Source organism: Bos taurus, chromosome 3 (assembly GCF_002263795.3).
Source record: "Bos taurus isolate L1 Dominette 01449 registration number 42190680 breed Hereford chromosome 3, ARS-UCD2.0, whole genome shotgun sequence".
NCBI classification, from domain to species: domain Eukaryota; kingdom Metazoa; phylum Chordata; class Mammalia; order Artiodactyla; family Bovidae; genus Bos; species Bos taurus.
The window spans coordinates 59202007-59224499 of NC_037330.1; the positions used below are offsets into that span (position 1 = coordinate 59202007).

The following is a 22493-nucleotide window of genomic DNA, read 5'->3' on the forward strand; positions in this document are numbered from 1 at the left end:
TAAAAATCATCTGCCATCATAGCATCACCACCATTATAGTATCTCCACCATTTTAGCATCTTCACCAGCCTGCAGAGCTTCTGGGAGAACAGCACTCGTCCAGCAGCCCCCGTGGCTGGCCCTGCCACTGGAAATGCCACTGTGGAGGGTGGATCAGTGGTGCCACCAAAAGGCAGCCCTTGTGGCAATGTCTGCCTGGCCTCAAATCAGGTGGCAGTGCCCCTTGGTTCAGGTTGTCTTTATGCTGCCCCTCTCCACCCCGCCCTCTTCACAGGACCTTAAGGAAAAGTCTGCTGCTTCTTTCTCTCCACTTCTAGTTTCAGACCTGGCTAACCTGAGGCCCAAATGAACACTTCAACCCATGTCATTTATTTCCATGGTATATAAGACCAGGAACTCAGAGCTGGGACTGATGCTGGAGTACACTGCAGGACATCCATGAGGTAGACTCCAGCATGCAGGGATCTGTTGTGCAGTCATCTTTCTTGTATAGAACCCCTGAGGCAGGTGCATGTGTGCTCAGTCGTGTCTGACTGTTCCCAACCCCATGGACTGTAGTCTGCCAGGCTCTTCTGTCCATGGGATTTCCCACGCAAGAATACTAGAGTGGGTTGCCATTTCCTACTGCAAGGGATCTTCCTGACTCTGGGATTGAACCCGTGTCTCCTGCACCTCCTGCATTGGCAGGCAGATTCTTTACCACTGAACCACTAGCAAAGCCTGCATATAACCCCTAACTATGGGCAAATCACTCATTGAACGAATCACTTAGTGTGTGTAAGGAAATTTGCTAGGGTTCTGGCATGACTAAGGGGACATAGGGAACATCTAAAGAATTGTAATACTGGCCCATGCCTTTGAGAATACTGTTTATTCCTCTTTCCTTCTCTGAGAGTTGCTACATTTATAGCTGGAAATATTATGTGTGCTTGATCATACTAAAAGATTTAAGAAAATCTATAGCATATTAACACCTTTAAAATAACACTGTTGTATTATAATGTACTTGAAGATGATATCTGTTTCACTACGTGAGAGTTAATTTGGTATCTGGAGGAGGGGGTTGATCACCTGGTAACTGGGGGAGGGCAGAGTTCATGAAAATCAAGAGATGGTGCAATGACCCAGAGCTGGAAACAGCAAGGAGCTGTTAACACCCCTCAAGCTGAAAGCCAAGGAGAGGGGGAAGGGGAGGCTGCCAGTAACAAGAGGCTGCCTGCCAGGTACTAACCCGGCCAACTCAGAGCAATATGCCAGGGAGTGAGCAGGGGAAGTCAGTGTTTCAGCTCTGCCCCACCTCCTCCTCTTCATCTTTCACTGTACCTCTCAGGGTAGGAGCTGCAGGGCAAGGAAGCCAGGTGATGTGTTCCCAGCAGGGAAAAGAGCAAGTGGAGAGGGTCGGAGAGGGAGCTGGATGGGCGGATGGTTGAAATCAGACACAGCTTTCTCTTGTCTTTTACATGCACTTCTGTGACCTGATTACCTTCATACAGGTGTGCTGTTTTACTTCTTGACGCGCATAGGATGGTAGAGGGGGATGGAATGGGGATGGCTGTGAGACTCCTGCTTTAGTGACCAAACAGTGGTGCTCTCCTTTAGAGTCTCTGAAGCTTTCATTAAAACAACAATTTCCCTCTATAGTCACATGATTTGAAAGTGTGATTTTCCTTTCTGTATCAAATTTCAGGATTCAAACAGGCACTAACCTGGGCAGGCATGCTTTCTAGAAGCAAGGAGCGGTCACTGCAGGTCACTATTCACCTGTTACTGGGAACAGGAGGGGACTATTTGGAACACACCATGTCAGTGAACTCCGGGAGTTGGTGATGGACAGGGAGGCCTGGCGTGCTGCGATTCCTGGGGTCGCAAAGAGTTGGACACGACAGAGCGACTGATCTGATCTGATCTGATCTGATATAGAGCTGGAGATTCTTGAACATCCTTCTCAGTACCAGAGGCAGATTTAGTCACGAAATGGATTGAGCCAGGGAATGAATGCAGTATGTGGTTACGTTAAGACAAGCAGTTTGGGCCAAAATTTTCTCTTGTGAATTTTATAAGGAAAAGAAATCTGATTTTCTTCTTCTGAGAAGTCATTGGCTGTAAGTAGGAACTTTGAAATTTCTCAAAATATATCTTCACAGAGTGACAAAGTTCTTTGTACAAAAAATATCTCTTTCAGGGATGAATGTCCACATTTTAAATTTGGGCATTCTCTCCTCGTTCAAACATGTGATTACATGATGATCTAAGGATCATTTGCTACATAATAGAACATATGGAGTTATATGTAAATATTATTCATTTTAAGCATTCTGATTAGCATCTTTACTTTTAAGACTGCCAAAATGTATGTCATCTGTCCAGCCTAATGAATTAGAGGAGATTAAAATTGTATACAATTGACAGAGTAAACACAGTTAAAGATTTATATTACATGTGGATAAGCTGAGTCAGAGAATTTGCTGATCACGTAAAATCCATGTCTCACCTCTTTTATTTGGTTTAGTTCGGTATGTTTTCAAGTTTGCTTCCTGTTTAACCAAGAGGTTTAAGACAGTCCTCAGTCAGTCATCAGTGACATCTGGGGAACAATACGTTTATTAAACAAGTTCTTGGGTAAAAGCTGTGTGTTTACAGCCTGCGCTTTCATAAATCCACCCACCTGATGGAGAGAGAAAGCAGTGATCGATCAGCTGACATGCAACAGGCGGTCCTCCCTACCTACAGGGCTTAGAAATGAGCCCTGACACAGTCATCTGTTTATTCTGCTGAGCTCTCGGTGCCGTTTCCCCTGTGTGTCACCACTCGAAGCTGAAGATGGCTCGAGGCACGGAAGTTTCTCATTTCCCAGGCGCACCCGGTTGTGCCTGCTCCTCCCGTGTGTCTGCTGCTTGGGGAACACCACTACCAGTAGCGTCTCTCGGTGTACAGCGGGACCTGGGTGCTATGCGGAGAACAGGGGTCAAGATCAGAACAACTTTATGTGCCTGAGTTTACCATTTGCTCTTAAACAGAGTAATGAAACTTTTTAACAGAATTGAGTTTAACTTGCTTAAGAGAAATGGTCTAGTGTATTCAGAGAGGGTAGCAGATTTGTAGTAGCCGTGCGCTTGGCAGGTAGCCCTAATATAAATGTATGAGCTTTACCTGAGAATATCGAGGATCCCAGTCTTCTGTCATGGACGGTATCTGTTTAAGTTGAATCTCCAATAGATGGCTGCTCCTATGTGTTATTTTGCTACAGCAAAGAGTAAAATTACTGCTTATGAAACCTACAGGCTTTATTTATTTTGAAATTGCTGCAGTATAGCAGAGATGACATCCTCTCCCCTCTCTTTTTAAAATCTATTTTAAATATTATTTGCTTATAGGACAATTTCATATTTACAGAAAAATTGACCAGAAGGTTTAGAGTTCCCATGTTATACCCCTACTCCTATTACTAACATCTCCCATTGATATGGTGCATTTGTTACACTTAATGAACTGATATGGAAACATTATTAACTAAATATTTATTTAGTTATTCTCAGATATTAATAATATATAATTATAATAATTGCATATAATTATTATATAATCACATATAATTATGTACTTAATATATTTAAATTTATAAATTATTATTTATAAATATATAAATATACTGTTTATATTATAATTGTATATATTCTATAATAATAAATATAATAATATTCATTCAAATAGTCTCACTTTTTACATAATATTCCTTTTCTGTTCAAGGATCTGAGATACACATTATATTTAGATGTCATGTCTCCTTAGGTTCCTCTTAGCTGGAACAGTTTCTCAGATTTTCTTTGTTTTTGATGACTTTGATGATTTTTGAGAATGTCCTCCTGTTGGGATTTATCTGAGGTTTTTCTCAGATCAGGCTGGTATTATGGGTTTTGTGGGGGTTCCTTGGTAGCTCAGCTGGTAAACAATCTGCCTGCAAGGCAGGAGTCCCTGGTTCAATTCCTGGGTCGGGAAGATCCCCCGGAGAAGGGGTAGGCTACCCACTCCAGTATTCTTGGGCTTGGGCTTCCCTGGTGGCTTAGATGGTAAAGAATCTGCCTGCAATGCGGGAGACCTGGGTTCAATCCCTGGGTTGGAAAAATCCCTTGGAGAAAGGCATGGCAACCCATTCCAGTATTCTGGCCTGGAGAATCCCCATAGACAGAGGAGCCTGGCAGGCTACAGTCCATGGGGTCATAGAGTGGACATGACTGAGTAAGCAGCAGCAGCATGGTTTTGAGAAAGAAGATTACCGAGTAAAGTATCATTCTTAATGTATCTGATCAAGGTTACAGGCTAGCAGTGTGACTGGTCACTGTTGATGCTGACCTTGATTACCTGGCCGAAGTCATGTTTGTCAAGTTTCTGCACTGAAAAGCGGCCCAAACCCTGTCATGCTCTCTTTGGGAAGAAGCTACCATGCACAGTCCACATGTAAGGACTGGGAGAGATGTTCCCCTCCCGGGCAACATCTACATAATTTATTTGGATTTCTTCTGCATGGGAGAGTCATCTCTTCTTTTTCGTTTATTATATTTTTCAGTCTTTTATTTCCATCAGTATGACTAATAGATTTTTTTGGAATACTTTGGGTGATAGTCCAATCCTACTTTACTTTGTTGCTCAATTGGCCTAGCTTTGGCCATTGAGTCCCCCTTTTCTTTGGAAGTTGTGTTCAAAGAGGAGTCATAATTTCTGATGTCCATACAGACCGGGGAGGGGTCTCTACCATGGGACTACCCTTCAGACCACCCTGATTTGCCTGCTCTTGTGAAGTTTCTGTTCCAAGGTGGCAAACACCACTCCTCACACCTCTCATCTAGCAGGGCTGGGAGCCAAGTCTACAGAGGAAAGTGAAAGAGTTCTGAGACCCTAATTAGAGAGTATGCAGCAGCAGAAGCAGCAGCGGAAAGTAATAATGCTCAGTTTGGGTAAACAGGCAAGGTGCATGTGGGCACATGTGTGCTTCATTTAATTCTGCGTTGGACTAGTATCTACTGAGTGCCTACTATGTGCTGGGCATTGTCCCACGTGCTGGGGACATGCCACAATAGCACAAAGGCCCCAGCTTCCTAAGCACATGGGGAGACAGACCATAAGCCCAAGTAGACAGTGTCAGGTGGTGAGAAATGCTGTAAAGAATAATAAAGCAAGGGACAGGGTGACAGTGCAGTTGGCAAGGGGTCGGGTGGGGGTTTGGAGACGTGCTCTTTTACAAAGTGGCAGGGAAGGGACTCTCTGATGAGGTGATGTTTGGACAGGAATGAGGTGGCAGAGTGAGCCCTGGGAATATCTAGGGGAAGAGGCTTCTGAGCAGAGGAGCAGCAGTTTAAGGGCCTTGAAATTCATGGCTGAAATGAACCTCGGGGATCACATGTGGAGTTAAAATATCCCATGCTATCCCAATTTTGCCATTAACATGAATTAATAAGAAGAATTTAGTGCATAAATGTGGTTGATTGGCAGGAGTGGTCTCTTTTCTGGTTGTTAGTGTACCAACTAACCTGATCTCCAGCTCCCATCTGGCTGGGGTTTCCAGAGAGGAGAGGAGAGTTCTACACTTGTGGACCACAGGAAACGAAAATGTGCACAGCACCAACAGATCTTGTTTTGGAGGTACCCTGTTTCATCCCAAGGGGAAAAAGAAAGTGTTGTTGAAAGCCAACTAAAAGGCCAGCAGCAACTTGTCTCCCAAGATGTAGTTTGAAATAAGCAGCTTGAGTGGTTTTCACATGTTTTAATTTTCATAATTGTTTCCACATTATGGGCTGGCTGGACAGTGTTTTAGAGAATCAAGTTTGGGAGAGTCTAAATGAAAGCTTTGCTCCTGAGGTTTTCATTTGGATTCTACATATAGACTTTCTAAACCATCATTTTCTGAAGTCTTAAATTACTGAAGTTTAAAGTTGTGGTAATACCTCCAGAGTTTAACATCTTTTGTTTCTGGGTCAAAACTATTCAAACTTGGAAGGAATGATGCTAAAGCTGAAACTCCAGTACTTTGGCCACCTCATGCAAAGAGTTGACTCATTGGAAAAGACTCTGATGCTGGGAGGGATTGGGGGCAGGAGGAGAAGAGGACGACAGAGGATGAGATGGCTGGATGGCATCACTGACTCGATGGACGTGAGTCTGAGTGAACTCCGGGAGTTGGTGATGGACAGGGAGGCCTGGCGTGCTGCGATTCATGGGGTCACAGAGAGTCAGACATGACTGAGCAGCTAAACTGAACTGAACTGAAAGTTGTGGTAATACCTCCAGAGTTTAACATCTTTTGTTTCTGGGTCAAAACTATTCAAACCCTCTAAACCTTTAGTATAGAAAAAAAGAAGAAGAAGAAGAAAGGAAGAAAAAGAAAAAAAAGCCAAGCTTGAGATTTGGCAGAATTCAAGTTGAACAACATTAGTCTTAAAATTGTATTGTGTGGCCTGCTTACTATGAAATTTGAAAGCGTATTTTCAGAAAACATGCCTTTTCCTATATTTCTCAGGGCTTTAAAAACAAAATAAAAAACCTAAAGGGTATTTAGGCTGTCCCAATTTTTTTTTAATATGCGTATAACACAAGACAGTCTTTGAACGTGATTTGATGGGATCATTCTATTTTGGTAATTCTGTGGTTATTGTAAGTATGACTATAGTTCTCGGTCTGTCTGGTATTTCATTGTCTGTGGAGAGAAAATGTAGTGTTGTAGAGAAGCTTGTGAGCCTGGGAGCACAGCTGCCTCAAGAGAAGCCGAGGTCTTCCACTTACTAGCTGTGTGACCTTAGGCGAGGATACTTCAGTTTCCTCACCCGCACAATAGATCATATAATAGTATCTGCATGACTGTGGGTAGGATTAAATAAGAAGACCTACATAAAATGCTTAGTCCAGCATCAGGCACAGAGTAATCATTCAAATATTAGCAATTAAAAATAGTAAAGTCAAGATACTAAGTAACTAACCCAAGAACACGAAGTTAATCAGTGAAATTCTCCAATTGGCATAGTTAGTGGGTGATGTGTAAGTCATCAAAGGCATTTAACTGAACCTCTTCCTTTTAGTGGGGAAGAGATAATGTTAAATGGAGATTCATTTGCCCCCTCCACACATGCTGATGCTATAGATGTGAGCATAAAAGGCGAGGTCCCTGGTCTCATGGAGCAGAGAGGTCTAGCAGAGGGGGATGGATAATAAAGACAAAACACACACAAAAATATGTCATAACTGGTAGAGAAAGCAAGGCTCTCTGATAGCGGGAACTGAGGGTTACTTTGGATTTGTTTAGTATCTCTGAGGAGGGGATGTTTAGAATTTATAATAGAATCATATTTTGAAGTTTGAGAGAGGTCAAGAAATGGTAAGTCGATCATTTGTTATAAGCTCACTAAGTTTTTGGTAATTTCCAGCTACGAGAATATGGTGATCTGTTGTTAATATGTACTGGGGACTGTCAACAAGCTGGACAGCTTATGGCAGAGAAAAAAAAAATCAGAAGTACTAGTTCACAAACTTCCATTATTCATTTTTGGGACTCTGGGGTGATTGTGTTGGGAATGTTTTATAAGAGAGTTAGAGAACCTCTTGATTTGGCCTCTTGATGGGACCTCTTGATTTGGCCAGTTGTCAGCATTATAAGGTTTTGTTGTTTCATGAAATTTTAAGTAGAAAACCATTTTATTTTCATTATCACTGGAAAACTCTAAAGTGTGCTGTGCTGATAAGAGTAATAATAATGAACGTAAGTGAATCCTTGAGGTTTTTCCTTTGAGGATTAATTTTGATTTTTCAGTGTCATAGTTTTCAAAGAAAGGTATACTAAGTAGAATGTGTTCTCCTAAAACAGAATTTGCAAACCAGCATTTAAGAGTCTATTTATTTATTACAAAAAATGTAGACTGTAGAAAAAACTGGAAAGAATTAAAAAATAAAACCCCACAATTCTACCATTCTTTGTTCTTTGTTAACTATTTACACTTTGAGTTTTTTCCCTCTTCTTTTTTTTGTCTTTTAAAAGTAGTCCAGACACACACACACACACACACACATATTTGTGTGTGTTTATATGTTTATATTGTTTTAATTAAAGTATATGTATGTATACATATTTATGTAAGTACACATATATTTATATATATATACACACACATATGTGTGTGTGTTTATATGTGTGTGTGTATATATATATAAATATATGTGTACTTATATATATATGTATACATACATATACTTTATTTTAATTAAAACAATGGCATATGCTTTTCTTCATATTAATACAGCTTCACAGTAAACATGATTTTCAATGGGTACATAATATTCCATCTTGTGGAATCTTTTTCACTAATTCCCTATATTAATTTTTTAATATTCTCATTGTCTACTTCTCCCGAAAGTAGAATTAGAGCCTGGGAGGTAGGAAACTGTGGTGGGAGTTCTGGTTAATCATGGTTTTCCTGTGGTTTTCAACTTTGTAAGACAAAACTACTTCGCATTCCCTGGACAAATTTTGCTAAAATGTGTCAAAGAATGTGCCATTTTGGTTTTGATGAGGGAAAGTTGAATTTGAAGATTTTTAAAGTTTTTAATAATCATTGTAGTTTTAGGGCATGATGTAATTACAAATTCAACCAAGTTTATGACCACAATAAATGTTAAAAACCTCTTTTAAATGAAATTAGGAAAATTTAGCTTTCTGCTAGTATGTTAATTCCTACATCTTTCTGACATTAATCTTGATAAACTGATGAGTTAAAGATAAGATAATTTTAGGACTTCCCAAGAGGTTCAGTGGTACAGAATCCACTTGCCAATGCAAGAGACTCAGTTTTGATCCCTGAGTTGGGAAGATCCCCTGGAGAAGGAAATGGCAACCCGCTCCAGTATTCTTGCCTGGGAAATCCGATGGACAAGAGGAACCTGGTGGGCTACAATCCATGGGGTCACAAAAAAGTCAGACATGACTTAGCAAGTAAACAGCAATAAATATAATTTTTAAATCAGAACTGTATTTCTCTTAGCTATCTAGAACATATAGCAAAATAAAATACATGAAATATTTTTCATTAGTAGAAGGACACATAGCAATTGCCTACTAAAAAGACACATAATCATTAAAATTTCTCATGTGGTTTTTGGATTTTTTGTCCTGAATTTCAGTATATTTTCAGTACTGTTGAAAGCTACATTTTCTCTTTGGATATTAAAATTGAATTTTACTAGATTAGTGTCTTCCATTCAACTCTCATCTGCTGCTGGTGGGATTAGAAATATCTGTCTTGAGGGCAGTTCGACAACATATACAAGAAACCTTTAAATAAGTTTATATTTGCTACTTCATCAACTAAAATCTATGGATTAATCCTAAGGAAATAATTGGCCAAGTGTGTAAAGATTAATGCATAAGAATGTAGTCTTTCTTGTCAAAGTAAAATATTAGAAACAACTTAAATATCCAACAGTTAGGGATTAGTTAAGTAAATTATGGTATAGTCATACTGGAATATTGTGAAAATTATCATATAGATGCGTAGTTTAAATTTGGGGAAATTATCATGATATAATGTAGATATATTGACCTGTTTTATGAAGTTGTCTGATATTGGCAGTTAGTGGTTGTTCAATATCTTCCAAAGAGAATAGTTTTTGTTTTGTCATTAGTAAAAGGCACTTAGACCCATTTGTATCTTGAGATCATTCCCATTTGTTTATCTGAAGCATATAACATGATATTTTACCTTTCATTATTTATGGCAGAGACACATATATCTAATTCAGTAAAAATATCATTATATCATTATACATTAAAATAAAGACTGTCTACAATAAATGTCTATTTTGTACTACTTTAGACTGATATTTGATCCCCTTATCCTGATTCTGGATGTGATATTGAGCTTTACAAGAGCCTTTAGAATTTATAAGAGCCTTAAAAGCTGGGGATTTCCATTAAGTTTTCACCTTTAGAGCCACTTCATTCCCACCAGTGGACTGCTCAGTGCATGTGTCTACCAGGTATCCAGTTTTCCAGAAGAAATATTGCAGCCTTGTTTCTTGAGAGAGAGCCCTGGTCATTCTCTCCAGAAGGTAGATTTCCTGGTCTTCGACTCCATTCTCCGTTGATTGGACCCTTCACAGCAATGGCCGGATCACTCTGAGGCAAAACACCTGGTCTTCCCAACAAGCACAGATGCGTGGGCATTGTTTGAGCCCCTGCCCAGCCCCTCCTTGGTCAGAACCCCTCACTTTCGGACTGCAAGAGACCTCATCCTGAGATTAGTACCTAACTTGTCTGCCTGGTACCCCAGTGTGGGGTCTACTTTCAGACGTGTGTCTGGACAACTCGTCCTTACTTGGCAAGTGCATTATCATACCCTCGGACTCCAGATTCTAGTCTTACCCATGAAGGACTGGTCTTCTGCTACTGGCCGTTACACAGAGCCCAGGGAAGGAAACTGACTTGAAGTGATTCAGGTGGATAATCAAATATGCAAATTCACATTGGTGCAGTTTGGCTTAGGAGAGTATGAAAGAAGTGAACAAGAAGGTAAAAAAGGAGGGCTGAGGACAAAGTTGCCAGCCCTGTACCACGTGCTTAACCATGTCATCGTAGCTTGAAACTAAAACGTGGCAAAGGTGGATCAGAAGTCTTGGGAAAGGTGTGTGGTCATGTGAAGAGTAACTCAACACCTGATATATTGGCAAGAATGTGCCTGGCATTACCAACTTGCCCTTGATTAATAAACAGAACCTATAAATAAGAAATGAGCTGAAAACCACCGAGAAGTGTTAACATGCTATGCTGTAATTGTTACCAGTATAGAGTGGATTATTGCAAGGTTCAGAATATTTGACTTAGTTTTGCCTCCTGATCATTCATTCTTTCAGCCAGCTAGCCAACCATTCAGTAAATATTGGTCTTGAGACAGCCAGGGCAGATGGGTCCTGGGCTTATCATGATGAACAAAATGGATACAGACCCTCCCTCACTGAGCTTGCACCTAACCTGAGAAACAGACAACAGTGACTGATGTGAGATAAAGGTTGTAATAGGAGGTCGAGGGCCAGGGTCCTGGAGCAAGGGACATTTATACTGGGATCTGAAGGATTAACAGGAGTTGACTAGAATAAGGGGCTTAGCAATGGCAACTGGTGGTTTAGTGATTGATTTTTGCAAAGAGTGACATTTGTTTCTTCTTTAAATTTCTTTCTAGGATGTTCAGTTCTTCTCCACAATGAATGAGTGTTACTATGATAAGCGGATGGACTTTTTTTATAATAGGAGCAACACTGACACTGCTGATGAGTGGACAGGAACGAAGCTTTTAATTGTTTTGTGTTTTGGAACGTTTTTCTGCCTGTTTATCTTTTTTTCTAATTCTCTAGTCATCGCAGCAGTGATCAAAAACAGAAAGTTTCACTTCCCCTTCTACTACCTGCTGGCTAACCTAGCTGCTGCAGACTTCTTTGCTGGAATTGCCTATGTGTACCTGATGTTTAACACTGGCCCGGTTTCAAAAACTCTGACTGTCAACCGGTGGTTTCTCCGCCAGGGACTTCTGGACGCTAGCTTAACAGCCTCCCTGACCAATTTGTTGGTTATTGCCGTGGAAAGGCACATGTCGATCATGAGGATGCGGGTCCACAGCAACCTGACCAAAAAGAGGGTGACGCTGCTCATCTTGTTCATCTGGGCCATCGCCATCTTTATGGGGGCTGTCCCCACGCTGGGCTGGAATTGCCTCTGTGACATCTCTGCCTGCTCTTCCCTGGCCCCCATTTATAGCAGGAGTTACCTCATTTTCTGGACTGTGTCCAACCTCATGGCCTTCTTCATTATGGTCGTGGTGTACCTGCGGATCTACATGTATGTAAAGAGGAAAACCAACGTCTTGTCTCCACATACGAGTGGGTCCATCAGCCGCCGGAGGACACCCATGAAGCTAATGAAGACGGTGATGACTGTCTTAGGTAAGAGGAACCAAGTCAGACATTATTCCCCTTCATTCGGCAAATATTTATTGAGTACCTGCTGTAAAACAAGGCACTTACTAGGTAGTAGGAATGCAGGAGTTAACATAAACAGACACAAACCCCCACCTGCCTGGAGCTTATACTCTAATAGGGGAAGGCAACGTAAGTACTCTGATGGGACAAACAAAATAATTTTATAGTAAATTTTATTATAAATTTGGTAAAATAAGATGTTGAGTCTAATGGGAAAAAATAGAGCAGCGAAGATAAGGAGTGCGCTAAACAGGTACAGTTCGCGATTTAAAAAAAATGTTGTGAGGTACAGCTTCACCTAGAAGATGACCTTGTAGCCAAGATAGGAAAGTGGTGAGGGAGTGAATCGTGTGGGTATGGGGGGATGGGTGTTCCAGGCAAAAGATGGAATGAGATTTGGAGGCTGAACAGCAAGGAGGCCAGTATGGCTGGAGTGGAGTGAGTGAGGGGGGCAATGAGGTCAGAGAGCTAAGGGGGTGGGGGTGGGGAGACTCAGATTCAATGGGGCCGTGCAGTTACTGTAAAGGCTTTGGCTTTTCTGAATGAGAGAAGAAGCCATTGGAAGGTTTTGAATGAGGGAGTGACATGATCTCACATTTTAGTGGCATCTCTCTGACTGCTGCTTGGAGGAAATACTGTAGTGGGGCAAAAGCAGAGGCTTAAGAGGGCGTTTCAGTGCCCAAGAGAGATGGTCCAGAGAGCAGGACCAGAGAACAGTCTAGACATGGCTGGTTTCTGAATTTTTTTAGATGATAACCTCGATAGGATTTGCTGATGGGTAAGGTACAAAGGAAGATGGGAGGGCTAGGGGAAGGTGAAGATGGGGAAGACAGAAGAGGAGATTTGGGGAGAAGGTGGGGAGTTTGGCTTTGGTCTAGCTAAGTTTAGGGGTTTTTTTTAGACATCTCATGGAGTTATTGAATGAAGCTTTCAGGATTTAGGGGTGGACTGGAGATCTGGGGGGAAAAGTGGTATTTTAAACCAAAAAACTGGATGAGCCCACTGTGAAAGGGAGTGTGGATGGAAGAAAGAAGAGGACCAAGGAATGAGACCCAGGACATTCCAATGTAGGGAAGGTGGAAAGGCAGGAGCAACCGGCATAAAACCAAGAAAAGGGATAGCCAGAAAACCCAGGGGAATACAGTGGCCTGGAAACTGTGAAAAAGAAAGAGTGTATCAGCAATGTTCATACTCCTGAGAGGTAGAGTCAGACAAGGTCCTGGGTTTAGCAGAGTGGTAGTTGTTTGGTGACCTTGGAAAGGTCAAAACTCAGGAGTTTTGACCAGCTCTCAGGAGTTTTGCTTTCCACTGTGATTCTTGGACCAACAAGACTCATTTGGGTGAAGAATTTTACCTTTGTTTTGTATTCCCTCTGGCAGGTAGCCAATTGTGCACCAATTCCAGTCCTGTTCCAGGTGACAGGTAGACTTTGTGATGGGTGGACAAACAAAGACTTATGGTTTTGCAGGCCTTGACTTCTACATGAGAGAGGCCATTTCTCACCCTGTGTGGTGGCTGCAGCTGTGGGGACCATTGTTGAGAGAGATTCTGGAGTATAGTCCTTTTAATTCCCAATGTGAAGGAACTATAAAGTGAATTCCTGGGGAGCAATTCATAATGGAAGATGCAGGGGATATGTGGTCTTGAATGGGAACCATCAAGATATCTATAGGTCCTGAAACTGCTAGTGTGGTTTGGAGGTCATCAGACATGTAGTATGATTGTTAAAATAATTTCAAACTGAGGATTTATTTTAGATAACAAATATTTATATAGGGTTTAATATGTGTTAAGCACCGTCCTAAGGGTTTTATAGATATTAGCTTATTTAATCCCCTTGGCAACCCTGTGAGGTCAGCTACTGTTACCCCTATATCAGATGAGGAAACTGAGTGGAGAGTTTAAGTACTGTGGCCAAGGTCATTCGTTGTTAATGGTGGAACCAACACTGACCAGTTGGCCGTTGAAGTCCACATGTTTATTACCACATTCTGTAACTAGTTTTGCTTTATTTGGACTTTTTACTGGCTTCTTTGTTCTGTCTTCAAGTTTGAATACCTCATTCTCCTTGTAGTGCCTTGACAAGAATGTAGACAACAATAAGAAAAGGTGGGGTCATATTGATCCATGTTTCTACTCTTGAGCTAGAGCTATTGATGTTTTTGGTCTTTATTCTTAGTCTCAATAAACTCTACTTTTCCTACTTGCAAGCATAACCATTTGCTTTGTTGTTGTTGTTCAGCTGCTTAGTCATGTCTGACTTTTTGCAACCCCATGGAGTGCAGCACGCCAGGCTTCCCTGTCCTTTACCATCTCCTGGAGCTTGCTCAAACTCATGTCCATGGAGTCGGTGATACCATCCAAAAATATCATCATCTGTCATCCCCTTCTCTTGCCAACAATCTTTCCCAGCCTCGGGGTCTTTTTCCAATGAGTTGGCTCTTTGCATTAGGTGGCCAAAGTATTAGAGCTTCAGCTTCAGCATCAGTCCTTCCAATGAATACTCAGGGTTGATTTCCTTTAGGATTGACTGGTTTGATCTCCCTGCTATCCAAAGGACTCTCAAGAGTCTTCTCCAACACGACAGTTAGAAAGAGTTAATTCTTTGATGCTCAGCCTTCTTTATGGTCCAACACTCACATCCCTACATACAAGAAAAATCATTGCTTTGACTATACAAACCTTTGTCATTTTTAAATACACTATCTAAATTTATCATAGCCTTACTTCCAAGGAGTAAGCATCTTTTAATTTCATGGCTGCAGTCACTGTCTGCAGTGATTTTGGAGGCCAAGAAAATCAAGTCTGTCACAGTTTCCATTGTTTCCCCATCTGTTTGCCATGAAGTGATGAGACTGGATGCTATGGTCTTAGTTTTTTGAATGTTGAGTTTTAAGCCAGCTTTTTCGCTCTCCTCTTTCATCAAGAGGCTCTTTCCTCTTCACTTTCTGCCATGAGGGTGGTGTCATCTGCATATATGTGGTTATTGTTATTTCTCCTGGCCATCTTGATTCCAGCTTGTGCGTCATCCAGCGTGGCATTTCACATGATGTACTCTGCATATAAGTTAAATAAGCAGGGTGACAAGATACAGCCTTGATGTACTCCTTTCCCAGTTTGGAACCAGTCCATTTTTCCATGTCCATTTCTAACTGTTGCTTCTTCAACTGTGTACAGTTTTCTCAGAAGGCATGTAAGGTGGTCTGGTATTCCCATCTCTTTAAGAATTTTCCAGAGTTTGTTGTGATCCACACAGTCAAAGGCTTTAGCTTAGTCAATGAAGCAGAAGTAGATGTTTTTCTGGAATTCTCTTGCTTTTTCTGTGATCCAGTGGATGTTGGCAGTTTGATCTCTGATTCCCCTGCTTTTCTAAATTCAGCTTGTACATCTGAAAGTTTTCAGTTCATATACTGTTGAAGCTTAGCTTGGAGAATTTTGAGCATGACCTTGCTAACATGCAAAATGAGTGCAATTGGATGGTAGGTCAAACATTCTTTGGCATTGCCTTTCTTTGGGATTGGAATGAAAAATGACCTTTTCCAGTCCTGTGGCCACTGCTGAGTTTCCCAAATTTTCTGGCTTATTGAGTGCAGCATTTTTACAGCATCATCTTTTAGGATTTGAATTAGCTCAGCTGGAATTCCATCACCTCCACTAGCTTTGTTTGTAGTGATGCCTCCTGAGGCCCACTTGACTTCACACTCCAGGATGTCTGGCTCTAGGTGAGTGATCACACCTTCGTGATTATCTGGGTCATGAAGATCTCTTTCGTATAGTTCTTTTGTGTATTCTTGCCACCTCTTCTTAATATCTTCTGCTTCTGTTAGGTCCATACCATTCCTGTCCTTTATTGTGCCCATCTTTGCATGAAACATTCCCTTGATATCTCTAATTTTCTTGAAGAGATCTCTAGTCTTTCCCATTCTATTGTTTTCCTGTTTCTTGCATTGTTCACTGAGAAAGTCTTTCTCATCTGTCCCTGCTGTTCCTTGGAACTCTGCATTCAAGTGGGTTTATCTTTCCTTTTCTCCTTTGTTTTTCACTTCTTTTATCTCAGCTATTTGTAAGGTTTCCTCAGACAACCATTTTCCCTTTTTATGTCTTTTTGCGGGGGATGGTTTTGATCACTGCCTTCTGTACAATGTTTGAACCTCTGTCCTTAGTTCTTCAGGCACTCTGTCTATCAGATCTAATCCTTTGAGTCTATTTGTCACTTCCACTATATAATCAACAGATTTGATTTAGGTCACACCTGAATGGCCTAGTGGTTTTCCCTACTTTTGTCAATTTAAGTCTGGATTTTGCAATTAGGAGTTCAGGATCTGAGCCATAGTCAACTCCTGGTCATGTTTTTGCTAACTGTATACAGCTTCTCCATCTTTGGCTGCAAGGAATATGTCAATCTAATTTCGGTGTTGACCATCTCATGATGTCCATGTGTAGAGCTGTCCCTTGTGTTTTTAGAAGAGGGTGTTTACTATGACCAGCGTGTACTCTTGGCAAAACTCTGTTAGCCTTTGACCTGCTTGCTTCATTTTGTACTCCAAGGCCAGACTTCCCTGTTACTCCTGGTATCCCTTGACTTCCTACTTTTGCATTCCAGTCCCCTATGATGAAAAGGACATCTTTTTTTTTGGTGTTAGAAGGTCTTGTAGGTCTTCATAGAACCGTTTGACTTCAGCTTCTATGGCATTAGTGGTTGGGGCATAGATTTGGATTACTGTGATATTGAAGGTTTGCCTTAGCAACGAACCGAGATCATTCTGTCATTTTTGAGATTGCACCCATGTACAGCGTTTTGGAATCTTTTGTTGACTATGAGAGCTACTCCATTTTTTCTAAGGGATTCTTGCCCATTGTAGTAGATATAACGGTCATATGAATTAAATTCACCCATTCCCGTCCATTTTAGTTCACTGATTTCTAAAATGTTGATGTTTGACCAATTGCTGTCTCCTGTTTGACCACTTCCAATTTACCTTGATTCAGGTAAATTGACCTAACATTCCTGGTTCCTATGCAATATTGTTCTTTACAGCATTGAACTTTGCTTTCACCACCAGATACATCCACAATTGGGCTTTATTTCCACTTTGGATCAGCCTCTTTCATTCCTTCCGGAGCTATTTCTCTGCTCTTTCTTCAGTAGCATATTGGACATTTGCTTGGCCATGTACCTTCAGAAACTACTTGCCTGATTGAAGAGAAAACTTTTCCCAGCATGTTCTATATTTTACACAGCATGAAATGGAAAAGAACTCTGTCATCCTGTTCTGTCCTAGAATAAGATTCTTTGTGAGGTGGTCATCATGGTCACCAGCTTCAGTGTCATATGTAACTTTGTCTGGAACATATAACAAGTTTTTCTGGAAGGATTAAAATTAAGGTTGTATAGTTTGGGCAGGTGTGGTGTTGGATAAGGGCCAAACCAGAAGAAACAGTGAAATTGCCAGGCAGGATAGGAGAAGTCATGGCATCAAGAGGAAACAGCATTGAGGAATTGGTTAATGTCAGGAAAATAGCTTGGTGTGGAGGACCTGGGGAAGTTCCTCAGTGGTGAGACAGAGGCATCTGGTGGAAGACAGGAAGTGTGGGGACAGAGGAAATGAAACTGAAGAGCTCGGTGGTATGAGGTTTTTAGACTTACAGCTCCAGCTCCTGACTTCTTTGGATAACAGATTTAGGTTTTTAGCCCCACTTCTATGATTTTCTACAGAGATGATGTGAAGCTCACCTTTTCCTGGTTAAATTTCCTTATCAGAGGTTCAATAGGTAATCTTTAAATTGTTTTAAAGTTCTGAAATTCAGTAGTCTACCATGACAATAAATAACTAAAGCCTACACAAAGTTCAGATTCACTGAGTATCAAAGCACAAAGTCTCCTTCCATAAGAGCATCTTCTATGGTGTTCCTTAGGAAGGGAGCCACTCAGTTGCTCTGTCTGATGCATGTAAGAATTCAGTTGCCTAATACGGGTGTCTGTCATATGATAGTATATATATTAGAAAAATCAAAGGACTGGCACCTACCACCATTATAGTCACGGGTTCTGAGTATGTTCAAATTAACAGCTTAATACTTATTTCTTTAATGATTACTTGATTTAAATAAATTCATGATAAAATACTAAATCCTCATGTTTACCCCTTGATGTGTATTTTGTAGAAAATTTTAATTTAAAATTAAAGTTTCTTATAAATATAAATTCTTTTAAGTATTAGAAAATTAATAAATACATATCAACTGTCTGTTAAATAGCATCTAAGAGGCCAAAGGCTGTACAAACTCAGTGAGCTTAATCTCATTTCAAAGAAGGAAGAAGGGATAACAGGCCCATAGAATTTGGGGAAGGCTTCTTAGGGATCTGGAATGGTGGGTGGGATTTGTATTGGCAGGAGGGAAGGAATTCTAAGCCGGAGAAACAGTATAATCAGAAGTGTGATGGTAGAAACATCTCAAGCTTGTGCAGTAGCACAAGGAATGCCCTGTGAAACACAGATGGATGTTGAGGTACAAGGGGAAGTGACTATGAAGAAGAAGGTTTAGTTGGCTGTTCTCTTTGGAAGGAAAAGGGTAGATCCAGATGACCTTTATGTTTCTTTCCGGGTTTAGGATTTTGGTTGAACACAAAAAACATACAGAACTGGATGGGGAGCACTCTTTAGGCTTGAGGAGATAGATGATGGTAGCGACGATGGCAATATGAATTTTAAGTCTGTGCGTGACTGGAAAGGCATCTAGGCAGTGTGTTCCTATTTCAGCTACCCTGAGGCGGAATGCTGCTCACATCTGGGTTATGATGTGTGGTGATCCCTTTACATGAAAGAAGTTGCTTGTTGAATGTTCTCATTGAAAAGACACTGGAGACATACGATCCTACTTTCCACAGGGCACGAAGGCCCCGCCTAAGAGAGACTCCTGTATTTTGAAATCTTACTGGTCAGCCAGCCTATGGCAACCAAACACACAAAATACCCTGTGTGGAAACCTCTAACTTATTGTCATCAGCAGCACCCTATGTGAACTGTGCACCCAGGGATGTCATGTTTCCTAGGAAATGGCCTGGACTTTCTTTTATTTTGCAATATCTGGAAATGCAAAAGAAAAGAAAGATTCAAGGGATTTGTGAATCATTCTTTTGAAATTTTTCGTAAGTCTTCCTTGTCTCTTAGGATGGTGTTTTCAAGTTGCAAGTGCGACCTACTAGCAAGTAATGAAATCAGTTGGGAAATTGTAACTGACACTTTTTTTTAATGACATTCAGTAGAATAGAAGAGGAAGTATCAGAGTGAGTTACATATAGTAGATATAAGTGTATTGTTTAATAGTGTGTATGTGTGTGTGAGAAAGGGAGAGACTGGTTTATGTTATATTTTTTTTTTACTATGGGTTATGAAGAAGAGTGGGCTTCCCAGGTGATGCTAGTATTAAAGAACCCACCTGCCAATGCAGGAGATACTAGATAATGCAGAGATGTGGTTTCAATCCCAGGGTCAGAAAGATCCCCTGGAGAAGGGCATGGCAACCCACTCCAGTATTTGTGCCTGGAGAATCCCATGGGTAGAGGAGCCTGGTGGCCTATAGTCCATGGGGTCACAAAGAGTCAGACACGACTGGAGCAACTTAGCACACAGACATGCATGCGTGGAGAACATTTGAAAAGCCATGGGCTTAGGGTCAAGGTTATTTTTTGCCCAGTACAGACTGAGGTTTTAAAAATACAAGCAGCATTAAGTTAAAGGACTTTTCAGTTTGTGGTCATTGAAACAAAGAGCTGAAAGTTTTTATTTCTGCCTCCCACCTCTCCACTTACATCAATGCTGAATCCTCCTTACCTTCTCTCAGTGGGGAGGGAAGGGTGGCAAAGTGGTGGTAAGAGTAAAAACAGTACCTGGAGTTCTCATGCTAGGAAATGGGTGAAAAGTTAGTGCCATATCAACCTTGCTAGAGTACTACTACGGAGAAGGCGATGGCACCCCACTCCAGTACTTTTGCCTAGAAAATCCCATGGACAGAGGAGCCTGGTAGGCTGTAGTCCATGGGGTCGCTAGAGTCGGACACGACTGAGTGACTCTACTTTCACTTTTCACTTTCATGCATTGGAGAAGGAAATGGCAACCCACTCCAGTGTTCTTGCCTGGAGAATCCCAGGGACGGGAAGCCTGGTGGGCTGCCGTCTATGAGGTTGCACAGAGTCGGACACGACTAAAGCGACGCAGCAGCAGCAGAGTACTACTAGTAATCATATACAACATTTCTGCGACACAGTGTCTTTTTCAGTGTTTTAATTGTTCTTGTTTGGACTTGTGGAAATTCTATAGGGTAAGTGGGGAAGATTCTATTGTCCTTTTTTCCTGCCACTCCCCTAATTGCTCCCTTTTACTCAGTTATAAGTCATTATTGAGTTCCTCAGTTGGCATCACTGAGCCTTTGCTCAGACTGGAACACCTTTCTTCTTGTTCTTCCTGGGAAACTCCTATTCAGTTTGTAAGGCTCAACCCAAGGGCCTCTATTCTCTGAATCTTGCCCTGCCTAGATACCCTGGCTCCTATCTCCTTTGGGCCACTCTCTGACTTAACTACAGCTCAATCAGCACACTTCATTTGTTTGCATGCCTTTAGTTTGAACTAAGGTGTCCACTTTCGGAAGTTGGGACCTGTACCTTGTTGGTCTGCCTTTGCATATCTAACATGTAGCATGCTGTCTGGAATACATGTACTGAGGTTACAATAGAAGGAATAAGTGAGGAAACTGAGGTTTAGAGAAGTGGCTTTTCAAACACTAGAACTAAAAATAGAACCCAGTTTTCTTCACATGCAGCCAGACCTTCGGCAGGCTCTGGCTGTGACTTGCCTGTGAGGTAAGCGATGATGGGGAGTGGGTGGGTGGGTGTCCCCTGTCATACTGTGGGAGACTGAGGTCTCAGAAGGGCCAGTGACAGTGGCCTCTTGGGAAGAGGAAAACAAATGAATGTTTTCTGAGTGCTTACTATGAGGTCTGCATCTTACACGCTTTTAGGGTTTTATTTCACTTAACCCTCATGACAACTGTCTGCCAATCTGCTTTATAGATGAGGAAACTCAGATGGACTTAAGCATCTTGCCCAAAGGCCCATACTAGTAAAAATAATAGTAGTTAATACTCACCGTGTGCTATACATGGTTCTGAGACATGTTTTACTTCATTTAATCTTCATGACAACCCTGTGAGGGAGGTTCTGTTATTATAACCAGGAAGCTAAGGCCCTGAGAGGTTCAATGTCTTGCCTGAGATTAGTATTAATAACAGAGCTGACATTCAAATCTGAGCAGATTGGCTCCAAGACCCAGTTTTTCAAGGTTAGTTAGCAGCCTCTGGTAAGTGGTAGGGCTAGAGTAGCATTGATACACGTAATGAGGTTCATGGGCTTCCCTGGTGGCTCAGATGGTAAGGAATCTGCATGCAATGCAGGAGACACAGGTTCAATCCCTGGGTTGGAAAGATCCCCTGGAGAAGACAATAGCAGCCCACTCCAGTATTCTCGCCTGGAAAATCCCACGGAGAGGAGCCTGGCAGGCTACAGTCCATGGGATCACGAAGAGTCGGACACAACTGAGAAACTAACACTACTAAGCTTTATACTTTGTATCTCCCTTCACTTGTAGTTCAGTTTATCTCAATAAAGGCCCTTGATAGCTGACGTTTACCTTGCTCTTTGTCTTAAAGATTCTACAGCATGGTGACAGTGATGACAGCATCTCCCAGGGAGTGAGTGACAGCACCACATCTTCAGACTTTATGTTCTTTAAAGTCAATGGCAAGTGTAGGGGCTTTGAAATAGGGAGGGAACCAGATTTAAAATACGACTTTGCTGCTTCCAAAGTGCTTGACCTTGAGCAATTCACCTGACCTCTCTGTGACTTAGTTTCCCCATCTGTAAAACAGAGATAATATCAGTACCCTGGCATGCCAAGGTTTTGAGGATGCAGTGAGACAATGCGCGTAAAGTGCCGATAGTAGTGCTTGACGCGTGGAAAGTACTAAACAACTTACATAGTTAAGTACTAAGAAGAGTAAGTTGCTCTGAAGAGCTCTGCCCTGCATTCAAGCCTCTTATCCCCAGTAATGTTGCAGGTACTGTGGAGATGGAGACTGGAGGCCCACTGTTGGCACCATGATGGTGGCAGATTTTGTAACATGGGCAAGCAGCCAGAAAGAAGCTAAGTGGGTGTGCTTTGCAGAGGCTGCCTGACAGCAGGCACATGGCAGCAGTTCAGTTCCTGGAGACCCAGGCCACCCTGGAAACATGGCCACCATGGCCATGAAAGGCTCTGCACTTACATCGCTAGTCCCTATAAACCACCCTCTGCCGCCCCGTCAGCCCTAGTAAAATCCTGTCAATGGTTCCTATCTTTAACAAATGATCTTTGCATTAATAATTCATTTTGCTTTTGCATCATTTATGAATCAAACATGCCAAGTGAGACCCTGACTATCAAGTGTTAGCT

General features: G+C 41.6%; 1 protein-coding gene across 1 annotated transcript in view; it reads left to right on the forward strand.

Annotated features, from left to right (window-relative positions):
* Positions 1-22493, forward strand: part of LPAR3 (lysophosphatidic acid receptor 3) — an 83772-nt gene that overhangs the window by 16426 nt on the left and 44853 nt on the right. Inside the window, exon 2 of the mRNA NM_001192741.3 lies at positions 11214-11970. Within this exon, the coding sequence (NP_001179670.2) occupies positions 11235-11970 (736 nt within the window). The 5' untranslated portion in view covers positions 11214-11234. The remainder of the gene's footprint in view (positions 1-11213; positions 11971-22493) is intronic.